General features: G+C 41.3%; 1 protein-coding gene across 6 annotated transcripts in view; it reads right to left on the reverse strand.

Moving 5' to 3' along the window:
* Positions 1 to 1,925: 1,925 nt before the first annotated feature.
* Positions 1,926 to 25,082, reverse strand: part of atp11c (ATPase phospholipid transporting 11C) — a 39,989-nt gene continuing 16,832 nt past the window's right edge. The window contains exons 3-31 of one of the 6 annotated variants that reach the window (XM_044040274.1): positions 23,181 to 23,270; positions 18,705 to 18,785; positions 16,561 to 16,668; positions 15,808 to 15,936; positions 15,527 to 15,615; positions 14,193 to 14,243; positions 13,700 to 13,764; positions 13,507 to 13,588; positions 13,284 to 13,434; positions 12,553 to 12,750; positions 11,928 to 12,098; positions 10,650 to 10,858; positions 10,461 to 10,532; positions 10,291 to 10,364; positions 10,050 to 10,153; positions 9,758 to 9,939; positions 8,894 to 9,160; positions 8,637 to 8,811; positions 8,440 to 8,542; positions 8,169 to 8,314; positions 7,815 to 7,874; positions 6,456 to 6,583; positions 6,146 to 6,281; positions 5,990 to 6,055; positions 5,796 to 5,899; positions 5,549 to 5,705; positions 3,480 to 3,588; positions 2,420 to 2,451; positions 1,926 to 2,192 (exon numbers count right to left, since the gene is read on the reverse strand). In XM_044040274.1, coding sequence (XP_043896209.1) covers positions 3,484 to 3,588; positions 5,549 to 5,705; positions 5,796 to 5,899; positions 5,990 to 6,055; positions 6,146 to 6,281; positions 6,456 to 6,583; positions 7,815 to 7,874; positions 8,169 to 8,314; positions 8,440 to 8,542; positions 8,637 to 8,811; positions 8,894 to 9,160; positions 9,758 to 9,939; positions 10,050 to 10,153; positions 10,291 to 10,364; positions 10,461 to 10,532; positions 10,650 to 10,858; positions 11,928 to 12,098; positions 12,553 to 12,750; positions 13,284 to 13,434; positions 13,507 to 13,588; positions 13,700 to 13,764; positions 14,193 to 14,243; positions 15,527 to 15,615; positions 15,808 to 15,936; positions 16,561 to 16,668; positions 18,705 to 18,785; positions 23,181 to 23,270 — 3,303 coding nt within the window. In that variant the 3' untranslated portion in view covers positions 1,926 to 2,192; positions 2,420 to 2,451; positions 3,480 to 3,483. Of the gene's footprint in view, positions 2,193 to 2,419; positions 2,452 to 3,479; positions 3,589 to 4,386; positions 4,478 to 5,548; positions 5,706 to 5,795; positions 5,900 to 5,989; positions 6,056 to 6,145; positions 6,282 to 6,455; positions 6,584 to 7,814; positions 7,875 to 8,168; positions 8,315 to 8,439; positions 8,543 to 8,636; positions 8,812 to 8,893; positions 9,161 to 9,757; positions 9,940 to 10,049; positions 10,154 to 10,290; positions 10,365 to 10,460; positions 10,533 to 10,649; positions 10,859 to 11,927; positions 12,099 to 12,552; positions 12,751 to 13,283; positions 13,435 to 13,506; positions 13,589 to 13,699; positions 13,765 to 14,192; positions 14,244 to 15,526; positions 15,616 to 15,807; positions 15,937 to 16,560; positions 16,669 to 18,704; positions 18,786 to 23,180; positions 23,271 to 25,082 lie in introns of those variants that run through there. The other 5 variants (XM_044040276.1, XM_044040279.1, XM_044040275.1 and 2 more) reach the window with 5 other exon arrangements.

Genomic DNA, 25,082 nt, shown 5'->3' on the forward strand with positions numbered 1-25,082 from the left:
CCAGATGGAGGACATGGTTTACATTCTGGGTCTAAAAAGTGCGGAATTAGCGTTGCAGTTTCAAGCCTCGGAAAGCCCCGCAGTTTTTAGACCCACTCGTAGGGGGACGGCACCTCATTCCCAGAATGTAAACAGTGTCCGCCATCTTTGCTAACAATTATGCTAACAGGACAATTATGCTAACAAGTGTCACTGGTGGGCACGTAACAAAAAGTAGAAAGAAGATATTTCTCGACTAAGGGGAAACTGAGGTTGGGAAGCACAATTTTTCAAAAATACTAGCCCTATTCTAGTAATACACAGCTAAATGCAAATGAGTGAAGTATCCCTTTAAGCGAGAGTCACGTCACGTGGCAAAAAGAGGTTCAGAGGTTGATGTGGGGGCTGCCTGTTTTAGTATATCACGACAAAACTGGATTGGCACAGCCTCACATCAGGGCTGGAGTGACACAGGCTTAACTTAAATGACCGCCACAGCTGACAACTCTTCCACTGTAGTAATAATAACAATAATAATAATAATAAAAAAAAGATTTGTGTAATAAAATATAACATTTGTGAGTAAAATCACACGGAACAATAAATATGCCCAAAAGACAATAATATGTTTGTGGAGTGAAAAACAAAAGAAGGATTACAAGAACAGTATCTTTTCTGAACGTATGGCGTGTTGAAATGGAATGTATGAAAACACACATAATAGTAGTTAAAGGCTGAACAATCCAAAAACATAATAAATTACATGACCATCACAGTAACATGAGCTTTTATCTTTACACTCCAAAGAGTCAGCGAGACAAATTCTAGACTAGACTGTGTGAAATGGACATACAGTATATTTATATACCTCCTTCAGGCTGGAGTGCGTGTTCTCCGCGCGCAGAAATGTGCCCGTGTATGCTCAGACGTACGGTGCATTCATGTTATCAATAACAGAATCGACCCGACTGGAAAACCGTTGTTAATAGTGCAAGAAAAGTCTTAATCAAACCACATCGACATCATGTAATCCTGGTTTTCTTCAACACAACCGTCATTTCTAACTTGTTTTTTTTCTCATAGTACACACAGACAAACAGACTTGTCAATTTAAGGTCACACTAGTGTGGACAGAGTCTGATTTCATCACGTTCACCTTTTTTGGCTTTGAGCAGATGCTGTCAAACATCTCTAAGCTATACACAATAGAGTACAATACATATATTAATTTCTCTCGTTCTCACTGGACTCTCTTAAATTATCTCTGAGATTTTGAAGATTTCCGTCTCGCCGGAATATTTCCAGCATACATATATATATATTTCATATTTCTCTAATCTATCTCTTAATCTTGCATATATAAATATATACTCTCACTTTTTGGATTGAGTGGTCAGACTTCATTAAATTCTCTTATCTTCAAAAAAAAAAAAGACTCAAACTTAGTGTTAAAGAGACAACAAGAAGTATTGAGACTAAATCATTATATTGAAACCAAAAAAAAAAAACCTCATTCAGTGACCTTTCGTTTGACCTGTGGAGCAAATTCTCTCTAGAACCTGTGAAGAAGAACTGCTGAAAATTGTAGTACCTGTAAAGTATAATCATGATTTTAACTATAATGATTGAGAAAGGTAACATGATGTCTTTATAATAAAAAACAAACAAACATTGCAGAACACAGTGACTGAACAGTGGAGTAAAGCTTTTCCTCTGAGCCTTCTTTCATGCAGGTGAACCATTCTTGGAGTGGATATAACAACTGCTTGTTAAAACACAGCAGGTGGATAGAGCTACTGACGAGGCCGATGTGTAAATGCATTCAATAGTAAGCGAGTATTTATAACAAAACAAACAAACAAAGAAAAGTCAAAGAAATGAAGAAAACTCATGCCTATCATCTTTGTTGATTTTTTAAAAACTAGTGCTCTGCAGGCATGCGTGGTGTTAGGAGTCGTCGGAAGTGAACAGAGAAGGATGGAGCAGAAAGACACGGGTCGAAAAAACTGCTACATCCATTTTCATCCCTTCCCCCTCAAGTCAGCACATCTCTCCTTTTTCTTTCTCCTCGTCATTTCCTCCGCTCTTCAGATCAGCTCTTACCCAACTACCATCCCGACTGAGGCTAAATGTCACTGTTGTTTCATATCCTTGCTGACGTTTTAGTCGCCGACCATCAGGTGCTTATAGGACAGTGGTGTCACAGCTGCAATCTGGGGAGAGAAAAAAAAGAGATTTGACTTCCATGTCGTCCTCAGGAGCTTGTGACAGAAAGAGCGAATCACTTTGAAATCACCTAAAATCATCAAAAACATACAAAGCCGCAGATCAACATTTCCCCGTCACCAGAGACAACAAGATATTAGTAATTTCACTTCTACTGATCTGTTGCATTGAAGCAGAAACATTGAAGAGGAGATTAAATTTGCCTGTGGTTTACCTGGATGTCCATAGAAGGCCATGATCTGACAGCTACAGGGAGAATAGAAATGCAGGTTAAATCAGTGAAAGCCAGTGCAAAACTCATGAAGGCGAACCGTGGTCAACAGTGACGGAAGGATATTGTAAATGTCATTCAGGCCGATTCACAGCGGGCACGACAAGAAAAATCAGGAAACGCCACCAAGTTAAAATGCCCAAATATTGTTTATGAGCATTTTCATAGGAATTTATGCATCGAAATATACAATTAATATAATAATTCACAATAAATATACAAAAAAAGAGGCGTTTTGGAATAAAAGCTAAATTTTGGACATTTGAAACTGAAAATATGTTGTATAGGTGGTTTCTGTTTATTTTCTGTGCACCCCCTGTGGGAAAGACAGCATCACATCACGTCACATCATGCAGTGAGCCAAGTTCAACACTCACAAATCCAGTATATTATACAAGAAAGGAAGCAGTCAACGACAACCGCGGACAGGTTTGAATCGTGCACACGGGACAAAACAACCCTGAGAAAAGCACCATGTTACACACAGTACACGAGCATCAGACTGGGTTGTTTAGCAACACAAACACACACACACACGCACACGCACACTCAGACATTCCTTGTGCAGAAAAAGGAGATGGACTTTAAATGAAACACATTCAAAATTAGGTTTTTAGAAGCACATGCAGCAGGAGATATAAGCTGGATTTCAATGGGAGGCTGAAAGAAGCATTCTGTCTTGAAACACTGTATCAAGTTTGATCTAATGATTCAATTAATTCACAACTTGACCATTTTTTAGTTGTGAATATTGATGCAAAAAAACCCACTGAGGACTGACATATAAAAATTGCATCTCTTCAGCCAGCCAAGTGCAGCTACCACAACACACAAGCACACACACTGGGTTTTTTCTTTCTTTTTTTCTGAAAGTGATCTGAATGCCATTTTGCCTTTGATTCGCTTGTTAAAACGTAGTTAGGTACCAGAGCTGCCAGAGAGGTCGGCTGGGAGAACAAGCCGTTCGTTCATTGGCTTAAACGGCCTGAAGGTGGTCTGGTACCTGCTTAAATGACTGTATTGGACTCGTCTGAAAAGGTTCTCATGAGCAGGGGTCTGGCTGAGGACCGGGGAGACTGGAGGTCCCCAACGCTCGACTGAACCAGCTTTCTCTGGAAGGGTGAGGCAAGAGACACCAATGACATCACTATGCTGACACACACACACACACACACACACACACTATGTCTCTTTCTCGCACACACACATGGGGAACTGACATAGACAAAGACTCTGGACACGTGGACAATGGAATTCAGTCCAGCTGAGATTTTTGATACTTAGATACTCCAGATTGCTACAGGGCTATGATACAGAGCATGTACAATATAACACACACACTTACACACACACACACACAAAAAATGCAGTGGCCTGCAGGGATTGTGGTGAGGATCCAGGACGAGGTTGACTTGAGCCTCATGCAGGTAAGTTTAGTCGTTTTTTTGACGTGCTGCATTCACCCAACTGGACATGCGGAGGCAGCAGGCACCAGAGCAGCACAGGCAGCTGGGACTCAGACAAGTGGACAAGGATGGAAGACTGACTGCATGTTTTCAGCATGGTCCTCACTGTCGACAGTGTACACACTCTCCCCCCACTGACCAAATACCTCCCAATTTCATAAACATTGATGTGAAGGAAAAGCTGGGGGGGGAGGCCCACAATGGATGGCACTCTTGCAGTTGCTATAATAACAAAATCAATAATCTGAATCATCTGACTTAATCCAATGCCATCAAATGGAAAGAATAAAAGCTACAGGACGAGTTATAGTTTAGATGAAAGGAGTCAAACAGTGGGAGAGGAAGGACACAACAGGACACAAGCCAGACCGGCAGACACAAACTGCATTAAGAGTCTCAAGTACAAGAAGTGACAGACAGGAAGAAAGAGAGAGCGAGAGAGACCTCAGTCACTCCAGGAGAAGCTGTGAGTGCTAGCGGTCTGTGACAACATGAAGATGGTAGATGTCCCCGAGGACGGAAGGCGATGTTTCATCTTTAGGGACGCGGGTCCAATGAAGGAGAGGGAAGAAATCAGAGGGTGAGACAGAGTGAGAGGAAGCGTCAGTAGGAGGAAAACAAAGTTGGAAATGAGTAGACGTTGTAAGTTAAAAGGGATAATTATATTCTCAAAATTCATTCAAATTTGTGAACTGAAACATTCTTAGTAAACTAAGACTTAGTCTAACAAAATAGAGGAATTATTTTGTACATTTCTGATGGACCCTGCATATAAATACACTCACAGAAAAATGCAGATACATTGTAATAGGTATATCTTGTGACATGATTCCCCTCAAATATGTGCCAAACATTGGTTTGGTTTTACTAAATTTCCCAAATTAATAAAACAGTGGAAAGAACCCAAGAGCACACACATACTACCAAACATTTCCAGCTGTTTGGATAACAACTGTTTGGATATTGGCTTCAGGGGGAGGCAATGAACTGACTAAACTTGTCTGGGGAATTTCTCATCTGGAGGAAATGGGAGTTGTGCTCTTGCAATAATGCCACAAATAAAAAGTATGTTAGGTTGTGAACTAAAAACATGAAGTTACTTTCTTCATTGTCCCTCTCTCTAACAGCAGATATACCTGGAGGTTTTCCTCCAGTGTTTCTTGGGAGACATTTAACATGCTACCCATAAATATGTTTGTTTAAGTACATAACGACTGTAGAATACAATGTACTTGAGGCAAGGGCCTTGATTTACAGAGGCCTACAGCAGCCTGAACAGACATGGTCGGCTTGTGTCTCGTGTTTTGAAGTGGAAGCTTACGGCATAAACAAAGAAGCACAACATCCCTTCTGGTATGTGAGGCCACCATAGTTTCCGGGCATGCTTGAAAAAGGGACAGATCAGGTGAGCGGTCTTCCATTTTCATTACAATCTGCAGAATTGCCATTAGATGGCATCAAATCTCTCCTAAAACCCTCAGTTAATACCATCCACGCCCTTGAAACATTGTCATATCAAATGTATCATAATCTGACACAGGGGTAAATATAGCAGAAAAAGGAAAGAGTACAAAACAAGCAGGGAACAAATGTGTCTCAACTCTACCTGTCGAGCGTTGGAGCCGCGAGGCTTACAGAACACCGTGAGCAGGATCTCTGGCATTAGGCTGAGCAGGATGAGCAAGATGATGACCAGCCAGGTGGACACTGAGCTCAGCATGTTAGCAAACACAAAGTACAAGCGCTGGTGCTTCAGGAACGGCCTGTGAGACAGAGAACACGTTGGTTTACAAGTATGTGGAAGAACCACAGGGGTGGAAAAATAATAGGCAAACTATACACTGGTTTCTGACCATATTATTCCTCCCCAGAAGAAGCTGAAAAACACATAGAAGGCCAGGGATCCCCAGATGACAAAGTGGTTGATCCATGTCCAGTGCCGCGTGTCCAAAGCAAGCTGAAAAACAAAAAGGTCACTGAATGTTCATGTGAAATGTCCAAAAAAAAAACTTCATACATGACGAAAAATAGACCAGAGGATTTTTACCGTAAGTGTAACAGTGAAGATAAGAACTGTGAAGATAATTGTTCCAAAGGACCAGTTTCCAAAAACCTGGATTTGAATACAGACGCATAAGCGAGTGAAAATCTGCAGACAACATTCAATAACACATTATGTAGAACGTTAAATTACAGGACAAACCTGGCCATTGTCTTGCAGTGCTGGGTTACTGAACAGAAAACGGACGCCAAAGAAGAAGAGCAAACCATGGTAGAGACTGAGTAATGTCCACTGGAGGAACGGTCCCCATCGCAACATGGCATTCTTGGCAATCTCTCTACAATAACAAAAAAATGTTATCTATTTGCAAATTAAATCAACCATAAAATGTGAATATTCACTTTTTTTAAACCCCCAAAATAAATATGCGGAGGTGGCTCAGTGTGCATGCACACCTACAGTACATCTACCCTGAAGAGCAGTGCAGATAAGTGAAGATTTTCAGATTCACCTGTAGAGGGTAGCATTGTCCAGCAGAACCTCAATGCTGATGTGCTGCTCAAAGAGGCTGTAAGCCAGGATGGGCATAGAGGTGAAGCAGATGTTGTACATCGTCAGATAGGCCGCATCAAACAGGGGCTGGGGAGTATTTGAGCAGGAGGAAGGAAAGGAATGAGGGGCAAAGGGTTGGTAAGAAGAAGAAGGAGGAGGAGGAGGAGAATGGATGGGGCAACCAGGGGTTAATATTATGGAGAGGACAAAACTCACACACACCATCATACTTGTCCAGAATGTGAACTAGGCAAGCTTCTATAAATGTTTCATGTACTTATGAAACATCTAAGCTGGGGCTGGCTGTGTGAAACGGGAGAATAACATATTCACTGTCTCCTTTTATAACCAGATATACTGAAAAATTATTTTTAAAAAAGGACAGTATCTACGTTGAGCAATGCAACACTGAAAGGATATTTCTATGTGACATGATAACAGTAGTGCTGTCAAACAATTCAAATATTTAATCACGATTGATTCCATTAATGTCAATAGTTAACTCGCAATTAATCACACATTTTTATCTACTCAAAATGTCCCTTGATTTCTTTTTGTCCCATTATTTTTCCTCATTTTAATGCTCTCATCAACATAGAAAAGTTGATCGGCTCTCTTTGTGCAAATGTTTTTTTTTTATTGAGACAATATCTCCGTCACCCTGCATGTTTGGAGTTATTCCTCTTATTGTGAGAGCCCCACAATAATAAGAGAGGCTGTGTATCAGCCTGCAGTGCTGTGAATAAAGTGCCGTTCTTCAACGCAGACGGAGTCCTGTGGTTTAATGTGTTGTTGCTGTAACGAGCTAATCCGAGCTAAAGGAGCTAGCAGTCTTTGGTGGTCTCCTTACTACGGTTCGGGGGTCTGCCGCGATAAAAACATTGACGCCGTTAAAATGGGTTTGCTTTAACGCCGCTAATAACACGTTTAACTGACAGCACTAGAAAACAGTACAATAAAAATCATAATTTAAACAAATTTAAATCTCTGAAGTGTGACAAACCTGAACGTCTGTAAACCACTGTGCTCTTAACAGAGAGACTACATTTACGACTGGCATACAGATGCCTCCATCTGTTACATGATGCCCATAAATAATCATGATGTATGGAAGTTTTATTTAACTGTGACACGTAGTCCGAGACTCAGTATATAAACTCAGTCACAGCTCAAACATTCCAGGGACAGTGACGTAGGGACAATCTGAGGGAAAGAGTCTGGCATTCAGGAGGACGAGGACATGTGGAACCGAGGGACGCTGCGCCTCCGTTTCATGTTGAGAAGATCTTTGAACTTAAGGGCCTCGGGGCATACTCACTTGCTGGGAATAGCCGCAGAAGAACTGGTACAAAAACTGAGGTAAGATGAAGCAAAGGTTCTGAAGGAAAAAAAAGAGAAAGGGAACAGGCTCACACAGATGGATTAAAAAAAAAAAAGACAACATCAAAGGACATCCAATAAATCCCTCAGTTCCCAAACACTTAAAATGTAGGTACAGAAATGTAGGAGCAATGAAAACTTAAAAAACCTGTTTAACATCTTACGGAGAATCTGTTTCCTCACAAAAAGATCCTCAAATCAAGTGAGTAGGATTTTTGAAAATCCCGAACAAGTAGTTACCCTGAGGCCTGATAAAAAAGTAAATCTGACTTAACGCATCTGTTCCTCCTACCTTGTAAAAGAAATATTGCACCAGGTGTGCAATGCGGACATAGTAGAGATGCCCATGAACCAACAAAAGTTTCTTGAGGTGCTTGAGTTTGGTGATGGCATAATCACTGTTCCTCACTGCCTGTCGGCCCTCTTTACCTTTAATACCTAAAACAACAACAACAGCAGCAGCAGCAGCAAGCAATTACACACACTGCCTTTACCGGAACAATAGTCTTGCTTCTATTTTTGGAATTAAAGAGGAAATCTGTTGCCAGCTTGTGAATTCTTACCAATGCCAACATGAGCTTCCAAAATCATGCTGACATCATTGGCACCATCTCCGATTGAAAGTGTGATTGGGCTGCCTTTGGAGTTCTTCACCATCTTCACAATCTTTACAGGGAGGAAGAAAAATAATACAATTACCAAGTAAGTGTCAATTCTTTCATGAATATGTAGTATGTTCATTTTAACTGACTGTTCAGACCTGGGCCTTTTGGAGAGGCGCCATTCGGCAACAGAGCACGGCGGTGCAGTTTTGGCAAATCTGCAGGAACAGGTTCTTGTAGCGACTCGAGTTGGATTCAGAGGAGTTGAGCACCATTGAGAGAGTGGCTCCATCGATAATAAAACCATAGTCTTGGTTCGTAGAAGACCAGCTCCTATGACACAGGGATGAGAGATGAGTTCACATGCAATCGTAAAGATTTAGCTTTGTTCAATTTTCACTCTCGGGTCCCCAACCTGGTGACTCCTCCCTTAACTGGTGGTGCATCCAGCACGGCCTTTTTATAGTATTCATTCAAGAGGTCATGCAGTCGTTTCTCACGCCTCCTTCCTCCGTCCTCCAGTGTGCGCACTGTTAGTTCCAACAGCTCAGTGTTTCTTTGGAACAGCCGACAAGCATAACAGGTGGACTTTGCCGTCTCCATCTTGTCCCCCGTTAGAACCCAAACGTTAATGCCTGCGCCCTGAAGAGCCATCATGGTCTCTGCTGCCTCCTCTTGGAGCCTGGAGGAGACGAACAACAAGTACAAATGAGATGTGTCAGAGAGTGTACTGTGCAAATGTGGATGCAATTGTGATGCACGCTGGTTATATAAAAAAGAAATCGCTTTATGCCATTAGAATTCATAAACGTTTGGATGAAGTGGGGTGTCACTAAAGTAGGTAGTTTAAAGATGTGCATTTCTTTTCACAGTAAAGTCAAAAAGCAGGTTTCCATAGAATGTTGAGGCAATCCATTGAAAGATAACGAAGTGAAGGTTTTGACTTAAAAAAAAAAGGCAACTACAGCAAAACAGCGGCTTTGTTTTGACCGTGGGTGTAAAGGTTGGCCACTAATGCAGACTATTTAAATGTTCTTCTTGAGTATAATTCTTGAGTTTAATGCTGACTTGTGCCAAAATTGTGAATGATTTAATGTGATTTGAATGTGCAAGTCTTACTATATTTTTTTACTGGGTCAACAACATAAATCAAATGTTTCTTTGCAAAAATCATGTGCAAAAGTGACATGCAAGATAACAAAAAGCCAGGTTTTTGAAAAATACTTGCATATTCGTGCATGCGAGTTCTATGATACTGTACATTGAGCCTAATACCCACCGATCTTCTACAGCGGTGGCTCCTATTAGACTCATCCCGGTCTCCACTTGGTTGTAAACAGCCATGAGCTTCTCGTCTCTGTCCTGCAGAGCCAGTCTTGCTTCCCTCAGTCCTTTGTCTGCCTGATTATACTCCTCAGCACTGAGATATTTGTAGGCTACACACAGTGTCCGGTAGCCCTCCTGAACGGTTTGAAAACATACCGTTTAAAAGGCATTTAAACTGAACCCATATTGTCAAAAATATATACATTTAAACTCCGATATAAATTTAAGGAAATAGGTTCACCCACTGTTGCATTACGCTCCACATGCATGCGTATCCTTTCAACCTCTTCCTGCCTAACACGGGGGAACATGGAAGAGTCTGCTCCCTTACAGAAGAGCAGTATATCACCTAAAGGCAGAAAGAAGAGGGAAAAAAAGAGAGGGAATAAAAAACCTATATATAGGCTCTATATAAAGACTGTATGGTAAGGAATGAGGGCCTGCACTAAATCACAGTCTATGCTGTAACTGTAATCTCAAGCTCACCTGATTTGGATCGGACTATTACACTCATTCGTCTTCTCACTGGGTCAAAGTTCAACACGTGAAGTAGTTCATACCTTTGGGAGGTAAAAAAGAACATGACATAAAAAAAAGCTGTAGAGCATCATGTGAATGGAAAAACAAACAAACACACATTGCTTACGGAGACTTACATTTCGACAGCATTGTTCCTGTTGAGAATTTTCATGGTTTTACTTTCAAGACCCAGAAATGTGAAGCCATACCTGCAGATTGAGACAAATTACACAAAGAAATGAGCCATCTGCGCACTCGTACTGTATTATAAAGACATGCTTGTTCTCTAAACAACGGCCACAGTGTCATAATATTTCATCTCATACCTCATGGCACCCTTGACCAGAGCGACCTCATCAGGCGAGGAGGCAATAAAGCCCCTCTGCTCCTGCAGGGAAGACGTTTCCTGTCCATCTGCCTCTAAGCCATCGACCTGGTCCATCAGTCCGTCTCCTTGGTCATGACACTCTATGGGCTCCTTGACCTGGACTGTGTGGCACAGACATAGGGCACGCAGGAACAGCTCTTCCCTCTCCTAAAAAAAAAATGCAACATAAACTTGACTTTGTACAAGAAATAAAATTCAGCAAATCTTTTTTTTGCTCCGCAACGCATCCAACGGAAGCTGGTTGCAATATGCTTCCGTAATCCCAAGCCAGTTCCGATTCCTGATTGTTACCTGTGTCATGACGTAGCCAACTTGTATGTATTTCAAGTATGACGCATTCTGTATTTATTCAAATGATCGTGAAGAAACATCGCGGTCTCCAGCAGATCCGAGTGTTCTTTCCAACGACTTAAAGACAGGACAATCTCCCCATGTCTCAAACCCAAAGCAAAGTAAAACTGGATTTGGATTAAACTGAACAACTGGGACACATAATCGATTAATCGTTTGGTCCATGAAATGTCAGAAATCGGTGTTCGTCAAACCTGGAAATGATGATGTTCTCAAATGTCTTGTTTTGTCCACAAACGCGAAGATTATTAACTTTTAATGATTTCTTTGTTATCCGGAGCAAAGAAATTAAGAATATACTGACATTTAAGAAGCTTAAACAATCTGAAATCTTGTTTTAATCATGAACAAAGCTTTAAACCGATCAATCGATTATCAAAAAAGTTGACGATTCATTTAGTAATCGATTAACTGTCTCAGCTCTAAACTGATCCCCCACAAAAAATTGCGTTACAACAGACCCCGAAAAAAAAATCTTGTAAAAACAGACTGCCATAAAAATCTCAAAAATGATTTTAGGTGAATGCACCAAAACAAATAGTATTACATTAACAATAACGGTGTTAATATTAATTGCATTTACAGCCACACTTGAAGTCATAAACAGTAGCTGAGGTCTAGATAAAGCTCGGGATTTACAACCGTCTGACTACAGTCTACGAGGGCAACTGGTATCAGGTGCTCGTGTCAAGAGCGCGCAGCCACTTTGCTCCCCCTCCATGTTGAGTGCATATGTTGACATGTCAAAGGAGTCTGGGCACAGGTGACCCAAGAAGGGTCTTTTTGATGGGCGAGCAAATTAATGACCATATGTCGCTGCTTGTGTGACTTTTTTCAACAGATGGAGGGACACCACAACACCCACCCTGCCAGCTTTCTGCTGCAGTTTGCTCACAGGCCCATCTGTGACACAGAATCCGTCCAGCTCCGAGCTCGCATCCCGGTACTTGTACTGGAAGCCGTCGATGCAGCACTCGATGAACTCCATGTTATTCTGCGTGAGGGTGCCCGTCTTGTCCGTAAAGACATACTCTACCTGCGGGGGAACGTGATGGACAATAGGATTAGAAAAAAAAGCACTCCCTGAAAGAATCACAGTGCATCACTTTTGCAAATCATAAGCTTCAATTTAAGTCATCATTTTGCAAACTGAGTGCGACTCATCTTTGGCAACCCTGTCAGGGTTAGAGGTAAGACAAGTAAAGTCAATTATTATTGTTATTATTATTATTACTATTATAAACAGCTAATAGTCTAATAGTAGATCTGTAAAGATAAGTGTTTTAATGATGCTTCTGAGTGACTAAAATGCCAATTTTCTCTCTCTTTTTCATAGTGTAATTGATATTTTGAGACAGGTTGAGACATCCAGGTTAGGTTTAGTATTTTTCCAAAAAACAGAATTTGCCAGTTCCCTTTGTTACAAGATTCCCAAACATAATTCAGGGGAAAAATAATGTTGTCTTTTCATTTCTGCCAATGTGCCTGACCTGTCCCAGCTCCTCATTGAGGTCTGAGGTGTTGACCAGTGCCCCCTCCTTGATTTCTGGGTCAAAGAAGTCTTTGTCCCATGTGATGAAAAAGGATCCCAAAAACTTCTGCATTTCAACCGTCACATACATGGACACCGGAATGATGAAGTTGAAGAGCACCATGAACGACAGGAAGTCAGTGAACATCTTTAGGTACTGTTAAAAAAAAGAAGAAGAAAAGACAAGGAAAACAAATGTAAAATGTAATCTGTAAATCACATTAAACGCAAGCAGATGACATTTGCTGTAAAGGTTGACTACCTACAACATTGCATCACGTTTGCAGTAACTACACAGTGCCTCATTTGGGAATCAGTTATCCAAGACGATACAAACAACAGGAACAGGAAACACGCTGCACTTGCAAGGTTGTATCACCACGTTCACAGTTCACAAACAGCGAGGGCAGGGAGATTAACAGCCAGTGAAATGGACCGCATCACACTGTAAGTCTGCAGCCGCCATTTCACTGCGAGAGGTTTCACAAGTGATGTTTGAGAGATGCATGTAAACACTGGGTTTTTACATGCATGGCAGTAAAATAAAATAAAATACAATAGAATAAAATAAAATAAAATAAAATAAAATAAAATAAAATAAAATAAAATAAAATAAAATAAAATAAAATAAAATAAAATAAAATAAAATAAGCAAGATAAAACACAATATAAGTCTGTCTGTGTACTCACAAAATTGGTTTCCTTCACTGTCTGCGTTTTCTCATTGTACCAAGGCTCATCTTGTCCAGGTGTGCCTTGCCACGCGTACTTCAGTGTAGTACACACGAGGGCCTTGCTCACCAATATGCAAAGGTAAACGAGTAGGAAGGCATTTATAGACCTGAAAACATAAGGCATCAGTTTTGAGAACACCATAAAACGAGTTTAAACACACTTCACTTAATGAACCTACTTCTCCACAGCAGACCGTTTCTGAGATTTGCCCTGGTAGTTAAGAGCCATCTTTGTCTCCATGCCAGTGTAAACAGCCACACCTTGAGACACAGACAGGCAGCAGAAAAAGAGGAGACTTGCTTTATAGATGTTGAGGCTTCTTCACCAACACTGATATGTTATTGGAATGAAGTCGATATCATTTGACTGACCACTGATCCTCTGAGTGTTCTTTAAAGTTGCCCCTTTCAGCAGTAGGTTTTCTGGGCCCAACGACCTGCACAATCACATCAGTACAAATGGTTCACAGTCAAACAGAGTCTGTGACATTCACACTCACACACAAACATTTTCTAAATGTAAACCTGGCAGTCGAGCTTGGCATCCACTCTAAAATACTGACGATACACTGTATGTAGTCTGGGCGAACCACAGTCCCAGTGTTCTTGAGAAGAACATTTGTTGGCATTTGTTTACATGGCAATTACAAAACGGTCAATGATAAATGCCTGTGGGGGGAGCTCTGGAAGCAGTCACTTAAAGGCACGCCAGCCTGATTTAATTTTAATGATCGTCGACAATGAAGGATCAATGGAATAATGATTTGTCGGTGAAGCAAAGGTAAACAAATGAGTCCTTTAACAACTTTGTTTTGATTTTGCTCTTATTTGAAGTGATAAGGTGGTTACGCAGGAGGGATTTTACCTCATCGCAGGATCCTGATTACTTGTGTAGATGTGCATGCGGCCAACAAATCTGAAACAGAAAAATCACAGACACACTCAACTGAATATCACACAATACGGTATTAGCTTTGCATTTGTTACAAGCACAGTGGAAATTGATGTATGGAAATTCAGACCGAGTATTAGTAACCTTATACAGAGTGCATCTGTTGAATTTCCTCCCTGCCATTGTTGATAACTATAACTTCTCACTACTTCTAAAGTTATATCTCTAAAAACACCTCGGACGTGATCGACTGGGTGCGTTCTGTGCACCCATGAGTAAAACTGAGATGAGGCTGGAGTGGACTGAGGGGCTACGCGTGCAAATATCTCGGTAACCCAAGGGTTGATTTGGGTGATTGACACCTCTATCGATCAATCACAGTCAGAGGATTCGAGGGGTGGCACCCAAATTCCCCTCAGAAACACCAATGATGGACCAGAAGGAAGTAAATCCAAAGATAGTATATTGAACGAAGAACACACACTCCACTCTAAAACCCTTCTGTCTATGAGTTTTTTGACCAAGGAAAGTAACTCTCTGTCATACGACATCTTGTTTGTGTTGTTTGCTGTTTTTGCCGTTTTTGTTACATGCCCATATAATTGCTTGGGGTTTGACTTGCGTTTTTTATTTAGGTGACAATGCTGGTAGAGTCTTTTCGCCGAGTTTCTTCCCGTCCTTTTGGTATGCTACATGTTAGGATTGGCACATCCTACTGTGTGCATAGATCGCCTGTACTGCACGCATTCCGTGTTGCCCCCTGTACTCGTATGGAAGAGGTCAATATGATATTAGCTTTGCATTTGTTACAAGTACAGTGGTAATGAACTTGAGGTACCGAAATTCAGACAGAGTCCATTAACTTGACAAGACTATAAGTACTAAATTACCTAAAAGCAAGAGCTGTTCTTTCAGAGCCAACTAATTACTGGTGGTTAGACTGCAGCATACTGTCAGTTTCACTGAGTCTCAACAGTAAGCATTTGGTGCCATGGCTGACTTAGCACATCTCAAACACTACTAAAATGTTGGGCTGAGTGAAAAATATTGCCCCCTTTTGGCTCGGCTGAGGAATAAAGATTAACCTACTAGAAATACAGACCCACTTTCACCATTCCTAATATGTAACCTATGAAACATAAGCACACAGTGGCTTGCAACAACTGCTCGACTTAACACCGTTGAAGTTAATAATAGACTCATTTAGGATATTTCCACGTGACATTGTGTTAATCCATTTCCCAACAAACCACAGGCATTGCATTCATGAAGTGTAAATCTTCTTGGGCCACATGATGAGTGCCTACTTGTAAAGGTCAGGCTGAGGCTGTTCACACTCGATGGTGGCATTGAGAGATTCCAGATCCCTCCCGGTGTCTGGCACGGTGTAGTGTGTCTGGACGGAGGGAAGAAGCAAAGTTTAGCTTTCACTTGTCTCACATAAACACACAATGAGTCAGAGATAGCCAGATGAATGTGAACAAAAAATAAATAAATAAATATCCAGCTTCACTAGAAAAGACACTGGAACACACTCAGGTTTCAGGTTTAGTCATTCAAGCCAAAGACAAGTGCAGCCCAATCTTACTTTATGGTTGGACTCTCCATCCAGACTCGCCGTGGTGACAAAACACGTGTCATCGTCTCGGCTCGTCTGCAACAGTATCAAATCACAGGGAAAGGTCTCTTCTTCTTCCACCTGCACAACATCTCCAACCTGAGCAAAGGAAATAAACATGTAAATATTAATCAATATATATCACAATATTTTTTTTGCTTCTTTCCAACTATTATTATGAGCACATCACTGGCCGTGATGATCAGGGTGTTGTGATTCTCATACTCTGTTTTGCTTCTGACAATTAATAAGTAAGGCGTCTCTCTTTGGGTTGCTAAAACAATGTTTGCTTCAGCTCTCAACCCTAACACACTAGGAGGTCACTTTACAGTTGTTACAATTGTGTGAACTGTGCTGACAGCAGTTGTGAACAGCTGTGTTTTGGTTTTGACAGCTGGATGTCAAATATCAGCGGCGTCCCTTAGAACGGTGGTTCATGTGAAAAATAAAAATAATAAAACATTTTTAACAACTATACTGATTTCAAAGTATTCTTTACCACCCTCTGCAAACAGGTTAAAAAAATGCAACACCCTGGATATATTAATTACCAAGACAAGCATGTTTGAACATCTAATCAGTTCAGTAGACAGAACACGGTCTCCCCCTGTGCATGAATTTCAAACTCTTGCATGACAAGCTGCCAGCATATTATCTCTAGCCACGTCTCTAAGGAAATATTTATTCCAGTGACGCATAGACGTGGCTGCTGGTGAAAAGTACCTTGATCTTCTCGCTCTCCTTCCGTATTCTTCTGCCGTCCTCGATTACTGTCACTGGATACTTGTTCACCTCATTGTCAGCCTTGTGTCGTAGCCAGTCCTCGTAGCCCTACAGCAACGTTAGAAAATCAGAATTCCGTTATGGTCCAGATAAACTAATAGGTTATTTATGTTGTTTTTGTGGAATGAAATGTGACAAGACTTGGCATACGGACATACAGACGGGATCGACTGGAGCTCCCACCGGTAAAAACGGATGACAGGGAAACATTTATGCATACAATACAATCTTTACACTTAGTTTCATCTTGCAGCAGCACTGCACCGGAACAGTGCACAACGGAAAATACTGAGTCTGGTTAAAAATAAATAAACAAATAACACACAAAAAAAAAATGCATGGGGCTGCAGCTGCATAAGGCACAAAGCCTAATGTATACTTCATAAGTACTTAAAGATAGTGATGGAGACAGAGGCAATGGTGCAGAGATGCAGAAAGAGACAAACGTATGTGCCAAGGTGGAGCTCGGGCCAGAAACTGGTGTAAACGGGAAATGTGTTGGAAGGAGAGAGAGGGAGAGAGAGGAAGAGAGAGAAAGTCTGCTGCAGAGAAATGATACCAGTTGGATGAAGGGGGTTAGAGAAGAGGGGAGGATTCCACGAATGGCTCTCAGTTGAACTACACACTTCACTTCAGTCTGAATAATAGGGTTGAGCAGATCGCTGTGGTTTCCAACTTCAAAGCCTGTGTTATCAGTGCATCCCATATATTTTCAGAAGGAAGTCCACCCACCGTATATTTCAAAGACACAGCAGTCACACCTTAGAAACAAATGCCAAACCTGAAACAATACATCTAAAGCTAGGATGTAGTAGCAATGCAGTCACAGAAATAGACACCACCCCTCTGCTCTCACTCTCCGCACATTAATACAAAACACTTTTAGCTTGTTGAACGTGAATATTTTTTGGGTTCTTTGCTCCATATAAAACGTTTTTTAGTTCATCGACAAAACAAGACATATCATTTTGAGGTTTGGGAAACACCGATCAACATTTTCATGAAATGTATCAAGAATCGATGAATCAAATGGAAAAGAATCGTTAGTTGCAGCCCTAGTGTTACTGAGATCTGTTGAATCTGTATCACCACAGTATTGAATGACCTGCTCAGTGTACAGATCAGCCACAGCAATAAAACAGGCGACTGGATTTAGGTTTTGCTCATCTGTGTATTTTATTGAACTGGAAAACAAACAAGTGAATGCATCACTATCTTAACTGTATTATCAGGTCAGTGCAGTATGGACTATAGTTCTTTGCACAGGTCACACTTGACGCAACAATAGTAAGTTGTCTGTTTTTAGGGTAGATGTGAAAAGCATTCACATAAATGGCCTTGGCAAACAAGCAGCCAACTTATCTGTGCCTCTTTGTCACTTCCTTTTGGGAACTGCAGAACTGTTGCTTGTAAAATCTTAAATGTCTGAAAGAGCGGTATCGAAGGTCAATCCTCCCTGCTGCCGTTAGACCACATGTGACATGTTACTCATCCAAGTGCAATCGAACATTGTCATTTTACACAAGTGCAATATTTTTTTTTCTACTTTTATGAGCTGCTTTAACAAGTGAATTTCCCCCACCGTGGCACCAATAAAGTTTTATCTAATCTAATCCCATGTGCAATATCTCAAGTGCAAACCTAGTTTACACTGGCAATATTAAGACCATACTATATATTCTGGTTTCTTGTACAGTAAATTATATTTTTATAATTTTAATAGTTAATAGTCAACTTCTTTATTGTACATTCATAGATTACCTTTACTGTCTCTGCTGCTATGACATGTGTACATTTCTCCATTGTGGGACTAATAAAGCATCATCTCATCTTATCTTATTTTATGAACTACCTTGGCTAATCTCTATTCTCCGCGTTGTGTCAGGCATCAAAAAACTGTCTCAGCTCTCCTGAATATTTTTCTCAGCTCGCTAGATTTTCAATCACACACACACACACACAAGGATATTGGCGTGTCTCTGGGAATATGCAAATTGGACAGGCAATGGCAGGTTAGGAGAGAGCGATAAAGCAATAAATAATAAAAAGGAGTTTGTGTGACACCTCGTGTGGCAGCGGCTTACCTGCTTGATGGCCGTTACGGTGATCACAAAAAATAAGGGTAGGCCACTGGTGACTGGGCTGGTGGGAGTGTCTACTATCACCTATGGAGGGAAAATAAATATCAAGTTAACACTCAGGCAACAGTGTGACCTTCAAACGGGAAAGCCACTCAATACGTCACTTACAAACAAATGTTTTACTGCGGCACATGTGTGCGTCTGTGGTTATAGGAGGAGAATGTGGTTAGGGTTTAGAAGACGGGGCTCGGCCTCTAAATGCAGGGTGTAGTCTGTTTCTTGTGAGATGTTTCTCCTGCTCCCTGAATGTTTTGAGGGAATCAAAGGATTTCATTTATTTTGAAGGACGGGGGCACACAGTGTGTGTATTTGTGTATAATAGGGGGTTAAGTGGAGATAATAGTGGTAAGTACGGGACCTGTGATCAGGTAATCCCAAACAGTTCAGGGACAGTTCAGCCTAACCAAGGCTGAACAGTTAGTACACAAAAGGCCTTGAGTGTTGGCATAATATTGACTTAAATAAGACGGATTTAGTGTGGCATTTCTGAGGCTGCAGAATGCAGGCTAGTCCACTGAGCCAGAGTGTGAATTACAGCTCACACAGGCAGGACACATTAAGCCGTTTTTGTTTTTTTATTCTGACCAGGAGAATTAAACGCTACCAGACAGAAATCTGCTCAAGTAAGAACGGGCAATGCTTCATCGAGTAATCTCCAGTGTATTCCTCACCTGTGCTCTGACTGAGAATGAAAGAAAAAATGCTGCTTGCTCAATGATCGCACGTTCTGTAACAATACAAACGTATACACACACACGCAAGTATAAGGGTGGTCGGCTGCTAGCCTATCCGAGCTTTGATTATAATTAACTACGGGATAAATCAATTACAAGGCAGCGACGGACTAGTGTATATCGACCACATTGGAGGAGTGCAGATTCAGAGGAGAGTCTGCATTATATTTGTAGTAGTTAACAATTCCACGGAGACAGAAGATAAAATAACAATTCTGCTGCAGTAGTCTTGTGTGCTGTGAGCCAGAGATGAGAGTCTACTCTACTGTGTATCAAAACTGTGGAGCAAACACTTACTACACCTGGCTGGTGCACTGATATACCGTGTTGTTTTGGTCTCTTGAGAAAAGTGACGTTAACCCCAATCATGCTAGCACTCCAATGTTTGGCATGATCATTTTTAAGCCTGAGAAGTGGTGAACGGCAGAGGAAGGAAATGAGGCAGCACATTTTTTTTTTCCCCTCTACAAATGTCTTGTGGTATAAATGGAATGAAATTCGCCGAATGACAGAAAGAAAAACAGCAACTACAGAGAGGACTGAGGACAGCGTGTCCTTCTGGTGCAGCAGCCAGATGGCCAAACTCAGAGCCAACTTTCAGCCTGAACGTTGTTTGATTTTGAGAAGTCTTTGGCACTTTCAGGACAGGTTTTTTTTTGGCAACTGTTCAACTGGAGACTATAAAAAGAGAAATTACGGCAGTGGCTTTTTTTAGTATCCGTTCATCAACAGCGATTCTAAAAAGAAAACACTTTTAGGTCTCACTCCGGGAGCGTCTTATGAACTCACATAACTGTGTCAAGGACAGCCGTGTAACACTAACTCTAACAGCGATCCTGTCCCCGTTTATTAGTGCCGGTTCATAAATATCAGCAGAAAGTTTTCAGATGGTTAACACGACCCTTTCTCCTTGGCATGAAATGAACATTTCAACAAGAAAATCCCAGCATGAGGAGAACTGTGCTGATCCTGATATGCTGGTGAGATATCAGGGCAGCAAAGCGGAGCAGCACAAAAGCCTCTGAGCCAGGAAGTGTGTCAGAGTGAGTGACAGACAGCAGGTCCTCGGGCTTCCAGGGCGGTGCTGCGGGCACTCGCATCCTCCTAACCCTTCACCCCCTCCATTTGTCTCGCGTCACTGTTTCTCTTGCCCTCTCTTTCTCTCTCTCTTCCCATTCGATCAAACTCAAGCAAAGACACGCAGGGCTATTTATAGAAGAGTGGTGCTTTTATACCAGCCAGAGTCTATTTGTGGCACTCAGAAGTACAGAGGGCTTCCTGCCTGCTGACGTCAGCAGTGCAACGCTGCGGAGAGATTTGAGGGTGTGGGGGGGGGCACAAATGACAAAGAGAGAGAGATAAAACAGAGTTTGATGATGCATGACATTTAGTCGTTGAAAGACCATTTGCATGAAGCCTCTCGGGGGACGTCAGAGGCTTTATTTGTGTATGTGAGATATGAGTGTAAAATAAGTGCACACTATATGTACTTGTTTTGTTTTTTTTACCCCCCTCATCTGCTCTCTCCTAATATAATGCATGAGGAAAAGTGAATGGCGAGGATGAGGAGCCTCTTGAAGAGAAGCTGGATTAGTGGAGAAATGCCAACCACGCTGCAGCTTGGGTAAACAACATCAGCAAACCACGGACACCCACTGAGTCACATTTCACATGCACACGCACACGCACATTCATACTTTGTGTTCTCACACACAAACAGACACACACACACAAATCTACACAGCACGCATCCCACTCTAACAACGCTTGTGTGCACACACAGCAATAGGCAGTTTAGTGCGAGCGGTGCAAACAAGCTTGGAGGTTTCCTCCCACATACAGTAAGTGTGCTGCATTAGCTCCTTGTAAACTCCTCAGCTGATGAACAAACGGCACTTCATCCATTAGCTGAGAATCATATAGAGTTTAACAAACTGAGTGGAAAATAAAGGCTTTAAATACAGGTGGAAACAATATAATAACTGTGAGAGGAAGTGAAGTAATTCAACACTTCTGAAATAATTCCCTTGTGGGCCTGTGGGTATCAGAACTGGAATATGTTTTTCTCTATAAATGTTGCAGTAATATTATTATTATTTTTTTATTTTTTTGGATATGATACGTGTGCAGTGGAAACCCAAAAGTGGAAACAAAGGCCAAGGGGAAAAATAAACACAGCGACTGATCTGCCATTGAAGGAGAATGACGGTAGCAACTCTGCACACTGATATTTGTCAGTTTAGAATGGTGCTGCACTTCTGGAGGCAGTCACTATGTGAGTTATGTCTGTCAGTATTAGGGCTGAACGATATATCGTTATCGTATCGATATCTAGATATGAACATTCAAGATATTCATATCGAAAAAGCAACGATATAAACAAAATAGATTTTCCCCCGCGCTCGCCCTGCATGTACAGCTCTGGCAGTCACAATAAACTTCATTTTTACGATTGCCCTTGAATGCACCACTACGGCCAGCCAACCACAAACCTTATTTCATGCTTGCTGTGGAACGACAGCTGAAGCCAACCAATGACAAACATAGGAGGGCGGGAGGGAGACGGAGACTGAGACACGCACATACACACACATACACACACACACACGACATACACAGCGGGAAAGAAAAGTGACAGAAGATAATGCGGCCGGTGGCGATTTTGTGCCAAAACATAAATCATCCTCCATTATTTGGAGGTATTTTGGATTTTAAAAAGGATGTCAACCCGAGCGAGGTGTTGTGCAGGTCGTGCTTGGCGAAAATTGCAACGAACCAAGGTAGCACAACAAACATGTTTCACCACCTGAAACAACACCATCGCGTGCTGCACGAAGAGTGTATTACAATGAGAGAAACACCGGGGACTTCTCAGGTATCCCAAAAGAAGCCCAAGTTAAGTGTGTTTACTGATGCGTTCAGTAGTGTTACACCATATGAGTCGACGTCCACCAGACATAAAGGCGTTACAGGCGCTATAACATGCCACATTGCAAAAGACATGGTACCCGTGTACACAGTCTCACAGTGAGTTCTCATCAATAAAACACTTTCCATGTGGAAAGTTTCCACAGTCTTTTGTATTATGATGTTTTTATTTTTCTGAAAAATGCTTGCTTTTCACCGAACCCGTAGTCATATCGTATCATATCGATATCGAGATATCTGGCATGAATATCGAGATATGAAATTTTGTCCATATCGTTCAGCCCTAGTCAGTATGCAACTAGACCACCACCACCACACCTGTTTCTACTAGTTTAGGTTATTGATAAAAGGAGAAAGGGTAGATTCCATCTCCATGGAAAGAGGAGAGGAAAGGAGAGTTGTATTTTAGTCAGCGCCAGCTCACAGTTTCCACTTGCGAGAAAATTATAGCACACACACACACACACACACACAGATAAAAATGACAAAAGATCATTTTTAATTACTATACGAGACCAACAAAAAGGTAGGTTATTTTTTTTCTTTTCATAGAAACACAGAAGTAATGATCATACAAATGTTTCCATCGAAAAATGTTCCTTCTTGCCTTTTAATCCAAAATATGTAGTCTTACCTTGATATATATATATATTTTTTTCTCAACAGATTTGCATCCATCATTTTTCAAACCTTGACATAATACCCTGTGTATGTTTTTCGTAATCTGAGTAAGCACTTTGACATAGCTTGTCCTTACCTGCACCAGGAAGATGATGAGGAAGTAGAAATTGGCAATTCTTCTAAACTGTTCAAACAGGTTCTTTGGTAGAAAGTTCCATACTGTATACTGTGTTGGGAGAAGAAGAAAAAAAAGAAAACATGCATGTAAGTCACATGAACAGGTATTACTCTTTAACTTTGTTAGCTGCTGCTGCTGGAAAGAGGTGTTCAATAGTCACTGACTCTTACGTGTATGAATTCAGTTTGAGCGACGAAGAGAACAAGGTAACATCAGTAGGCTGGAGTCTCTGTTATTTATAAGCAGAGACTTTAATTTGGCTCTCTTCAAAATTCTGAGCAAAAGAATTCATCAAGGTGATGACTGTTTCTGTATGTGTTGTTCTTTTTTTAAGTGGCTGTGACTGCCGATACCATCAGGGCTAAGGCATCACAATTATCTACTTAAATCCCTGGGCGACAGCTCGACAATATCTCGCAAGCAACTTTGTGCCACTGCCACCAAACAAAGTATCGGGGTGAACAACACACACACTCATCCAAGCACGTTCACAGAGAAAGAGCAATAAAGCACTGCTTATGAAGGGGGAGAGTGTTGAAATGCAGTGGTAGCAGAATAATCCATCCCATTTTGCCAGAGAGGAAAAAGAATGAAAGTAATGAGATTGGGGTGGGGAGGTGGAGAGGTGGAGAGGTGGGGGTGGCTGTGGTGAAGTGATGTAGAATGTAGAAACATGAGCAAGAGCGGGAAGACAGAGACCGGTCATTGCAGAGTGCAACAGGATGATTGAGAGCAGAGACATGGAGGAGCATAAACACTACGGTCGGGTTAATTTAAGACTGTGTTCCCTGACGTACTGGCAGGAGCCAATTAATAAGCCCATCCGCACTGGGACCCTCTGCATCAATATAAATGAGGGGTGACATGTAACAAAAGACCAATACAAATCAGTAATCTGTAATAAAAGATACATTATACGTTGGTGTATTAATACCACATCAATATAAATGTGCTATGAACCAATCTCTGTCCTGTCTTTTAATGTGATGAATCAGAGTTTGGACATTTACTTCTTTGCACTTGCACAGAACATTGAATATTAGTACCTTTCTTTGGCTTTGGTAATACTAGCTTTGCTCGGTCCCCAGCTTCTTATGCTTCACACACTCACACACTCAACTGCACCGGTCCCTCACTCTCTCTCGCTCAACCAGTTACTCAGTACACACACTTATACACAAACAACACGGCCCAACACAAGAAGGGTAATAACAGTCTCTGTGTCCCATGTGTCTTTATGGTGTCCTTAACCACATTCATTTCATTCAGCGCTTGACTCAGGTGAAACTGAGGCCTTATCCACTTGGAAATATAACTTTTCCCCATAAGATCTTTTCCTTTTTCATTCTAAAATGTATAAAGCACTGCATTGATTCAAGGAATGATACAAACGACTCTAAACACTATAAACGCCTCTAAACTAAACTATAGCCATATTGTATCGAAAAATGGAGAACGAGACGTTGAAGATGCGCATAAAGCATCCTCAACGTAAATAAAGCTTAAGTATAAGTATACATTATAATGTAAACAGTCACAGAAACAGAGACAGAATGAATCAAGCCAAAGGAAATGAAATAAGCAAACTCCAGACACAAGAAGACGAAGATGATTTGCGACAGCAAATGAAAGCACAAGAGAAAGATGGGACTGTTACATCATTGTTTTCCCAATGGAACGCTTTGGTTAAAAACATAAAAAATTAAGGGTGGTGTGTTGAGATTTTCCCACTCTGGGACCAGTTTTCCAAAAATAGCGTTTCAGTGCTCCCAAAACACTGGTTCCATGTGGTTAAGAAAAAAAAAAAAACTAAAGCAGATTCACCTGAACTCATTTTCTTGTGTATGGCCCCCAACAACC

This window comes from Solea senegalensis, linkage group LG12, assembly GCF_019176455.1.
Source record: "Solea senegalensis isolate Sse05_10M linkage group LG12, IFAPA_SoseM_1, whole genome shotgun sequence".
NCBI classification, from domain to species: Eukaryota; Metazoa; Chordata; class Actinopteri; order Pleuronectiformes; family Soleidae; genus Solea; species Solea senegalensis.